This window comes from Bolinopsis microptera, chromosome 6 (assembly GCF_026151205.1).
Source record: "Bolinopsis microptera isolate Bmic1 chromosome 6, MBARI_Bmic_1.0, whole genome shotgun sequence".
Lineage (NCBI taxonomy): Eukaryota > Metazoa > Ctenophora > Tentaculata > Lobata > Bolinopsidae > Bolinopsis > Bolinopsis microptera.
In genome coordinates this window covers 15026378-15037097 of record NC_087077.1, presented here as the reverse complement: position 1 = coordinate 15037097, position 10720 = coordinate 15026378, and the positions used below count along the sequence as shown (strand labels likewise).

The 10720-nt window shown below is 37.8% G+C and overlaps 1 protein-coding gene across 10 annotated transcripts in view; it reads right to left on the bottom strand.

Annotated features, from left to right (window-relative positions):
* Positions 1–3506: 3506 nt before the first annotated feature.
* The window catches only part of LOC134816349 (phosphatidylinositol 5-phosphate 4-kinase type-2 alpha-like), a 110487-nt gene continuing 103273 nt past the window's right edge, over positions 3507–10720 (bottom strand). For 7 of the 10 annotated variants that reach the window (XM_063825151.1, XM_063825154.1, XM_063825156.1 and 4 more), the window contains 6 exons: positions 8653–8754; positions 6619–6774; positions 6308–6436; positions 5498–5620; positions 5141–5241; positions 3507–4947 (listed from right to left, as the gene is read on the bottom strand). In XM_063825151.1, the coding sequence (XP_063681221.1) occupies positions 4815–4947; positions 5141–5241; positions 5498–5620; positions 6308–6436; positions 6619–6774; positions 8653–8754 (744 nt within the window). In that variant the 3' untranslated portion in view covers positions 3507–4814. The remainder of the gene's footprint in view (positions 4948–5140; positions 5242–5497; positions 5621–6307; positions 6437–6618; positions 6775–8652; positions 8755–10720) is intronic. The other 3 variants (XM_063825155.1, XM_063825159.1, XM_063825150.1) reach the window with 1 other exon arrangement.

The following is a 10720-nucleotide window of genomic DNA, read 5'->3' as shown; positions in this document are numbered from 1 at the left end:
ATATATGGAACAGATATTTTACGAGTATCACCCGTTAAGTTACGGCATGGTTTTTTATTTGACCATTGTTAATGATCTGGCCCGGCGCGCGCTACTTCGTAGCACTTGCCATCGCGCTACTTCGAAGAAATTTAGACGTGTAACATCCGTCAACTTTTTATTTGCTCTATCCAGAGCCCTTGCGCGCGCCCGCTGTCCCGAAAGCACATGGTTAGGTGAAGCTTTTTCTCGCAGTTTTCATCGCAATAATGTAGTTTGATTCACGATGTCAATCCTTCCCAGCTCGGCAAGGCCCAGTGGTGCATTTCCAATCTTGCCGACCTACGTAACGGAAGATGGTTGCGTGAAGAATTATGCGTCCTTACAGTACAGGGCCGGGTGAGATATCATGGCGAAAAACTGTCTCGATCGCGTGATTTGACCGTATATTAGTAGACAGTACTACAGTAGTATAAATGATAAAGAAGTTGGTTTAATTTCATAAGTTTTCAGCATATGCTTTTGTTATAGTAGAGGCTCTTACGGGCAAAAAGACGTGTTTTCTGCTACGAGTTTAGAGACCTAACCGCTAATTGGACACAATAGTATGATGTCTAAGGATCGATAATATGTTAAGAAGCATAAATTTGGCCTTATTAGTCACGTGCTATACCAATGCGCGTTTTAAACTTTGACAGTCTATTACTCTAAGGCAACTAAAGTAATTATATTCATATTTTGTCAGCAATAAGATCACATTATTTTCTATTTGGTGTGAAAATATGAGCTAGAACGGACATAATCTCGCTGAGTTATAGCTGTTTGAAATTTATGATGAACGCGCGGGTACGGTGCCAATTGATAACAACTAAATGCTTTTGCGCGTAGTGCACGTCGAAAATTTGGCAAAAACGCTTGCGGAGCGACAATATTTAAACTTCGATAAAGTATATGAAGTGGGTACTTCTCGGAAAGGAAAAATTTAGGCAAACACGATGTGACTATTTTTGGGTTGATTTAATACAACTGCAAAAAATTATTCAAACTTCAAGCAAAAAAGTCAACATTTTTACCACTTTTTTGGATTTTTACCTCAGAACAAATAGAGGGATTTGTTTTATTTTTATACAATCTTGTGCGGCTGTCTTTTAACTATCTTTATGCAAGTTTTGCCGACATGCCAACCAAATTAACTTGCTCAAAATATCAAAAAACATGGTTTTTTGGCCAACCAAATTAACTTGCTCAAACCAAATTAACTTGCCAACTTGCCAACCAAATTAACTTGCTCAAAATATCAAAAAACATGGTTTTTTGGCCTATTTTTGGCCCAAAAATCGGTTTTTTGCGATTTCACCCCAGAACAATCAGTCCAATCATCTTGAAATCACTTTCAATAGATTCTACGGTCAAAAATACGTCTAGTAAGGTGTATCTGGGGTCCCTAACGTTTCAACCAGACAATGCCCGTAAGAGCCTCTACCAGATTAGAACCAGATTAAATGGCTAGGACTTCGAATAGTCAAAAGAACGTGTTTGAAAACAGAAGAGTCACGTGAATGTTGTATTGAGTGTAAAGTAATTAATCACCATCCTTACACCTTACATGACATATCACGGTGGAATTTTATCATTTGCATTATTAGACAAATTGATCGAAGTTCATGATGTTCATGGAGACATGATTTTTTAAATTTTGTCTGATACTTGATTGAATTCCAAACTTACATTATACTGAGAAAAGGCAGTAAGTCCATTTGAAAAAATAGTTTTAATTTTATTTTGTAACGTTTAGACAAATACAAACATTTTCTATGAACATAGTTAAATTTGTAAACCGTTCGGATTAGATTTTTACTACTAGTACTATACTACAACAACAAGTTTTTATTCTGCTGCAGCAGAATAAAAACTGTTACTCGTCTAAATTTCTTCGAAGTAGCGCGCGCCGCTTTCTTCTCGAAATGTGGCAAGTGCTACGAAGTAGCGCGCCGGGTCAAATCATTAACAATGGTCAAGCAAGCGCTGTGACGGGACAAGAACGGTCGCTTTTTTATATCACATCTTCTATTCGTTTTATTAACTATCTATGTAATTTATATAAAGAGTTACTTTATTTTACATTGTATCGTCAATCGTGGAACTGGAGTTATAACGAATATAATTGAGTTACTTGATCACAATTTAGTTGTGCCCTGCATGCACAGTGCACACACATTGACAAGCCGTGCCGGGGTGTAGTAGAAACATAATTGGGAAATCAGGATTAAATATGATCACACGTAACGCGCGCAAATAACATGTGCTCTATCCAATGCGAAACTAAAAGTGATGAAAATAAGAGAATCGACTGTATAGTAGTGATTTAGCGCGACCGGAACCAGCGTCCAGAAATACACCGAGTCAGATCAATTTCATACCTAAAAGACCTTTTCACAAGAATTTTCTTAAAATTTGGGCGAGCAATTTAGTAGGAGCGCCAAAAGAGTTATCATACTCATACATTATAGTGGGTAGAGACTTGAGAGTTGCTCTAACCAGAGCCCTCTCGCTTGCAGTAGCGCGCGACCGCCGGAGGCTGTCTATCCTACTTGTGAAACAAGCGCGTCACGCAGTACGCGTAGGCACATGGCTATGTGAAACTTGAGAGTGAGTCTTTTACACCCTGCCGGAAGCTTTCTTTGAACTGCATGTCTAGTTTGAAAGTGATGTTGTTCGGAGCTTACTGTTGTGTATTGAAGTCCATTTAATTCATCTTCTTCCACGTATGCAGTATAAATTATGAATTATGATGTATCGCTATCTTGCTAATACTTGCTCGATTACTGTCAAAAATGTTGTTCCCCGTCAATTGTCAAAAGATGCACACCCTGGATTAAACTGAAACCTACCACGTTCATCACAACCGGAGATTTATCATTTATCAGAATGACAAAATACTACTAATAAGCAATTTTTATTAGTTAGTATTCCATATTCATGAATACGAAATTTCCCAACTTTTAAAAATGGTTAAGACTCATTGATTCTAGTGTACCCGTGTACCGTCCAAAATATTCGCACAGTATTGATTATATAACAGCTTCAACTATATAGCGAGTAGAGCGGAAGTAGTAAATGATTTGGATTCGACTTTGTCTACGGTAGTTGCAATTCCAACGGGAGGGGATGCTTTTTGAAGGTAGGCATAGTGCATACGGCACTGTATTCAGTCTAGCGTTTCTGCAAAAGGGGGTGAATATGTCGTAATTCGGAGTGGCGTGGATCAATGATCAAGGGGAACGTCAAGCCGGAAGAGTATGTAATATTGCCATCGAGGATTTCGCTGTTATGTAGCGTACGTGCGGGCATTATGAATTTAATATCAAAAGGAGCTCGGCGCCGTACGTTTTCAGTATATATTTAGTGCTACAGCGTGGGCCGCTTTCGATTTTTTGGAAAACGCCCACCCGGTTATGCTACTAATTACAAAATACATGAACCTTGTAAGGTTCTTGATGTTTGTCATCATCTGAAGTAAAATACACTTTTGAGATTGTACACAAAATGTAAAAACTATGACAAGTTAATGGGTCCAATCATTACAAGCTTTGAGTAATTGAAAATTGAATTTTCAAAGTTATAACATATTCTCGGACATTTTCCAACAAAAATCAGCAACCTTGTACTATATAAATAATCAACACAAATAAAAAATGTAAATGCTGTATCATACTTATAAAATTTTTAAAGCCATTTAGTAATTCAACAAGCATATGACATGGTTGAATGTTGGGCTTGTTTCCAAGGAAAAATTGAGTAAACCAAGCTGAAAATTTAAGTTTTTTATCTGGACAAAATGATCATGAACTAAGTCCTACAGGCCTTTTTGTTATATATCTATACGAGCATTCATAAACCACAAGCATTATTATCAAATCACTTTGAGGTACAGAAAAGGAAACGACAGGTCAAAGCTACATGATGAAAACCGTGCAAATTATATGGAATAATCCGCCCTTACAAAAACAAATTACACCACTGACATGGATTTATCAGACAATGTAATTACAAGTTATATCAGTATTAAAGAGCTATATCCGCGGTGAGCTGGCTCAAACGTCACGTGATATTAGATATCACGTGACCTTACTGATCGGACCAAAACTTAACTCACCAAATAGTTATAGACGATCCTCGCAACACACATATAACAACACAACACTTATTAACGTAAAAAGAAGAGTGAAAACGGTCGACTCCGACCAATAAAATATGGCAAGTTTATATATTATATCATCGTTAATACGGTCTGTTTAAATTCATCTTAAAATCAGCCAAAGGACGCATGCGAATGGTCTTTCAATAAAATTGTGATGGATTTTCGTTAAAATCTCCGGATACGTGATTAAAAACTAGTAGTAGTTGTAGTACCTTAATGATTCGAGCAAAATGTTCAATATTTCGTCGGACTATACTATTGGGGAATTTAATAAGATCATAACATCGAAAAAAGGAAATATAGACATTTAATAATAGTTCAATTCAAAATTTGTGAAGAGAGAGCACCGCTCTGAAAAGTTTGCTTCAGGTCACATGACGTTCATCATCCAATCAAAAAGTCCTAAAAAGAACACTCGCATCCCTCACAAACGGAATCAGCCATCTCTGTTGAACAGAAACTGCCAGCTGAAACTACTTGCTTTCGGCGGGAGGATCTAACATATCCACTGGTGGTCATTAAAAACTGGCGTATAATATTTGACTAAATGTGAGGTCATGAGTCCCTGAAGAAAGTTCTCGAATAGCCCTCAAATTAACTCAAAGTTGGATCCTTAAACAAATCCATCCATCCCCTACACAAAAGCGTTGGACATAAACTCCAGGAACCGTTTTGAATAGCTTTCTGGTCGAACGGTACTGATTTCTGCTCCGGATCCGTGTTTCATGGTTTTGGCGGTGTGGGCTGCTCGCTTCGTTGCGTTATACCTGACAAATACGTGTAGATTAGTATGTAGCAGGATAACTAGGGAAGTAGTAGAATTAAGAATAGTGTGACAGAGCTTGAAGTTCCTTAAACTTTCATCAGAAGAGTAAGATAAAGCTGCTTATCTTATATCACTAACTATTAACTAATATTTAAGATAAATCTATATAATATTTAACAAAAACCAGGGCTTACTTCGTTAAAACGTCTATAAGACCAAAGCAATAAACTTCCTTGTTAGATATAGCTGGATCACTAAAATACGTGTAACCATTCTCATATATCTGATCTTCAACCTGAAAATATAATTTTGTAAACTAAGTGGGTTACTAATTAGGTGATTAACAATTAACAAGACCCACAAAACGTGACTGTGGTTGTAAAAATGAATTGCACAAGCCAATGAGCCATCAGATAGTCAGATGGATGATTTTGTAAAACATGTTGAAAAGCGATAAAAGAGATTATCCTACATTGATTTTTATAATATTTCCCTTACAAAGACATCCTTGAACAATACAAAATGGATGAAAACGTGTGCGGAGTAAATACCTCTTCCTCTTCCTCCTCAATCTCCATGGGAACATCAGAGTCCTTATTATTGTTAAACTCCTCTCCGTCCAGTAGATCGTCAGACGAGGAGTGTTCCTCGTCCATTTCCCTTTCCTCGTGCCCCTAAAAGGGACCACGTCAGCCACGATCAAGTGGGAAAACAGAAGTAGTCCAAGATTATAAGCGGAAAAATATTATATTTTGAGCTGGATGAACAGTTCAAGAACAGCTGAAATTGTCACGGGTATAGCAAGCAAGTTGCACGTGTCAGTGATTTTGGAATGACCATTCCTGCAGTCTGGTCGTATAATCACCATCATGACGTGTCCCAACAAGTCCCTAGTTACTATATACATGTTATATTACCCAAACATGTATTTTGGTATCGTAACACCCGCTAATTAGGACGGGAGGTCTTGTTTGGAATTTTAGAGTATAGTATTACCATGCAGAGTTATAATGATCAATCATACAGCATATTTTAAATACACCGCATATTTGGTGGTGGTTAGTCGCTCAATTATCTCACACGATTTAAAGGCCCATACACCCGCGCTTATTATACGTCATTATGATATAACTCCCCAGGTAAGTTAGCAGTACAAATTATAAAATGTTAAGTAAATTGGGCTGCTACCTTGCTACAGGACAAGGGTAATCACAATTCTTATTATATAGCCTTGTTCTTGTAAGCCAGGAATGTATTATGTACACACTTAAAATATGTAAAATGTTTAACATAACTGCCGGCATAATTATTAATTATACACTAAATACACAATGTTACAACGAGGTGGTTTATAGAAGTACCTGGGCGACATTGTGTGTTCCTAACAGGAGACTGTAGTCCATTATTTTGAGCTGAGAAAGGAACTGCACGTCTGATTCCAGCATAGCTAGGATGTGTTTCCTCTTCTCTTCTCCTACTCTTATCTTCATCTGTAAGATACGGTTATTGAGTAGGAATTTAGAGGCGGTAGAAAAGTAAAAAACAATTGATAAAAGAAATATGTATCTGAACTCTAATATGCTGTGTGTATTTTACTATACAATTATCTACTCAGCATGATTAGTAAATAGTGATATATTGGTATAAAGTCACCGTGGTATGACACACTTACATCTTCATTAAGGAAGTCACAATCCTTGAGTGTAGGGTCCTTATCAGTAGCGGCCCTGTCAACCTTGCTCCCCTTCAGATCGTATTTCTTATGTATCCTGAGGTTCACCGCAAACACGTTCTTCATCACAATCATGTGATATTCGATGCTTGATACCTGAAATATCATCATTATCAGTAACATTACGTTACATGATATCAATATATATTGTGCCCTTATATGGGCATCTTGAGCACACTTCAGCTTCATTAAGTAATCATGTACCAATCACCAGGACTATGTAACAAGATCACACCTTTAAAAGCAAGAAATCGGGGGGGGGGGGGGGGGGGGGGGGGGGGGGGGGGGGGGGGGGGGGGGGGGGGGGGGGCCGGGGGATCATACACTTAGTACCGGACATGACGTTGGTGGGTGGGTCATTTTTTCTCCCAAAAACACAGTTACATACTAACTGGTGGGTCTACTGCCCATTTTCCAGAAAAACAGTTAGTACATGGTACTAAGGGGTTCATTTTTTGGGTGTCCGACCCCAAAAAAAAACCATTTTACCTCAAATTTCAATTTTGGGAATGGGCTTTGAGGTTTTTTTGAGTTTTTTTTTGGGTTTTTTGTAATTTTAAAATTTTTTGTGTAACTTTTTATCTAATTCGACTACATTGAAAACAAAACCCCTACTAAATAGTGGGTATAATTTTCCCATTTCCAATGTTTAATGAGCTGTTTAAAGCAATTTATGGGTGGGTATTTTATTCTATATACCAAAAAACAGTTAGTACCACGATTTTTCGACAGTTAGTACCGCAAAAGGCGGCAAAAGGGGTGGGTATCTTACGTATTATCCAAAAAAACAGTTAGTACCGCAAAGGGGGTGGGTGGGTCTAGTGAAAAATATCCAAAACTACACTTAGTCGACGTGATGTCCGGCACTTGGTACCTGATCCCCCCCCCCCCCCCCCCCCCCCGAAGAAATACAACCCATGATACTTTAGCTGTTTTTACATGACAATAAAGCTATTTGTTAACAGTGGGTATAGACTATAGCTTCTTAATCATATAATAAGGTTGGTTAAACCTTGTAATTATTATACTGAAATTATAGGCTTGCGTAAATAACGATAAAAAGAAGGCTGATTTAAATAAGATACCACCTAGTTTATTATATACCAATCTATTATATGTAATCCTTCATCACTAGATTGTAGAGTGTACACTACACGGTACATTTACCACTGTGTACATTTACCACTGTGTAGTAAACAATGTTTTAAGTAACTTTATGTTTAACGCTACATGTAGATTGCTGAGTATAATCTCCAGAAACTTGTCAGATGACCAATGCAGTAAAATATTATATACCGCTAAATTACGACATGTCTCGTCATTACAATTTACAGATTTATCTGAGAGCAGATAAGAACTTTTAACGTTTTCCGATGTAAAATTGCGGTTTTAAAAATAATAAATTCGAAGCCGCTGACCCTAGATCTAATAATAGAACAGTGGCAGACTTTCTATCTTCGGTAAAGTTATAAGTTTGAATGGACATATTGTGTACTCGTAGTTTTATAGCGTTTAAAACTAAATGCCAACTTCACATGATTTAAGTTTTGAACCTGAACCTTGAACCCCCTCCCCCGGCCTCCATGTCGAGTTTGCTATAAATACCGTGCTACAGACAGAAAAGACAAGAAGCAGCAATTTTTTTTCAAACAATCAAAGCTATAAGCTACGCTCAACCGCATTGTTATCAAACAAAGTGTCAAGAAGTTTCTGAAGCTAGCAGCACTAAATATAGTAGCTCTCAAGTCTCAATAGAAAACTTTTCAAGAATCTGTCAATATCTTAACAATTGACGTCAATAATCTTGAATTTAATATTATAAAAATTGAACACGCCGTATGCGTATGGGCGACCAGAGCTAAAGCTAGAGCTAAGTGCATTATATATAATATATAATATAATATACCTTAATATTTACAATTTACAAAAACTCGTCCTGCTAGCAGCAATATTATATAATAACATTTTACTGACCGTTATTTTGTACATAGCAAGATACTGAGGGAGTAACGTTTGTCCTGCTTTCTCCACGGCGTAGTTGTAGTACACGTTCAGTATGGAGTGCATGAACTCAACCTGGGGGCACATTAGTTTAATGGTGGTTTGGGCTGTAAATAAATCAGAATATCCACCAAGTACAGTTATTATTCCATACCATAATGACCCTTGGTACTGGAATATTAATCCTGCCTCTTGGTTTAAACTCCAACGGACCAACCATGATCACTTATTAAGCGTCCAACAGTGATATCAATTATTTTTGATAAAACTAAATATGATTCCGAATGAAGATATGATCCCACAGAAATATTTTACTCCTTTATTGATGGACTAAGAACTTTATACAACTCAATGATAACGATACCATTATTTAGCTTGCTCTCATTTAATTTAACTGATAATGTTAGCACCACCACTTTACCACTTTACCACTTTACACCACTTAATTTAACACTACTGTTATCATATTGTCACGTTTAAATTGCATGACCATTAATGACAATTAGCACGCTAAACTGCTTATCATGGCATCTGAACGGTTACGGAAAAGAGACACAATGATTACAGTACCTTTGTTACTTGCAATAATAGTGGCTCTCCGAGGGCGTGTTCTGTGTCTTTGTCAGGATTTATTCGATTAATTAAAACCTTTCTCTCTCCCGTAGACCGTAAACTGTGTGCAGAGAGAAAGGGAGAGAGAGAGAGAGAGAGAGAGAGAGAGAGAGAGAGAGAGAGAGAGAGAGAGAGAGAGAGAGAGAGAGAGAGAGAGAGAGAGAGAGAGAGAGAGAGAGAGAGAGAGAGAGAGAGAGAGAGAGAGAGAGAGAGAGAGAGAGAGAGAGAGAGAGAGAGAGAGAGAGAGAGAGAGAGAGAGAGAGAGAGAGAGAGAGAGAGAGAGAGAGAGAGAGAGAGAGAGAGAGAGAGAGAGAGAGAGAGAGAGAGAGAGAGAGAGAGAGAGAGAGAGAGAGAGAGAGAGAGAGAGAGAGAGAGAGAGAGAGAGAGAGAGAGAGAGAGAGAGAGAGAGAGAGAGAGAGAGAGAGAGAGAGAGAGAGAGAGAGAGAGAGAGAGAGAGAGAGAGAGAGAGAGAGAGAGAGAGAGAGAGCCTGTCTTGCTAATCAATATGGAAGGTATTTGCAGGGGCGGGGTCAGTCGAGTGCGACCTATCAGCTTGTAAAAGATCGAGGTTTGTGCGACCAATCAGGTTGCTGAACAAATAACAATGAGGTATTTGAACTTAACTGGATTGTACTGTTGGGATCAAACAACCTGAATTTTGATTTCATAACAGAAATTGACGTATCATGTACAGTTAACTTTCCCAGGAGTGCTAAGTATTAGTATTACATAACATTTGAAGGTCGTCTGCAGAGGTCGTAGCAGAGCTCTCAACCTCACTACACTTAACTACACTTAACCTCTCACTACACTAAACCTCACTTAACCTCACTAAACCTCACTAAACCTCACTTAACCTCTCACTACACTAAACCTCACTTAACCTCTCGTAGCCCACTCCCACATGCAACATGTCCCTCACAGATCAATCTATAAATACTTGTACATTTCTTCATGTGTTAAACATTCGTGCACACCTATCATTATATATTCTGTACTTTATCACTTGTGTAGTACAAAATGTATCATTTACTAATACTGGTGTGTTTAGTGTTTACTTACAGCTCAATACAGAAGCAATGTTACCAGGTACCGTGCAGGGTTACCAGGTACCGTGCAGGTGATTAGAAGAACATTCCACACTCGATTTAAATTCCATAACTATGTACGTGATATTTGTTCAGATATGAATGAAGCTCAGTTACCGAAGCTCTGTTGACGTTGCAATGGAAGATAAAACTTATAATATAAGCTGATCATATCATGCCAATCCCCAAATATATAAGAAATAATAAGATCTGAGCGGCAAGTCATTATTTGAGCATCTAAAATAGATTAATGTGATGTCTACCCCTCCTACCAAGTAAAATAATAATAATATTATTACACTGTCCTCAATTCATTACATCACCTTCCATTCAGTGAAGCT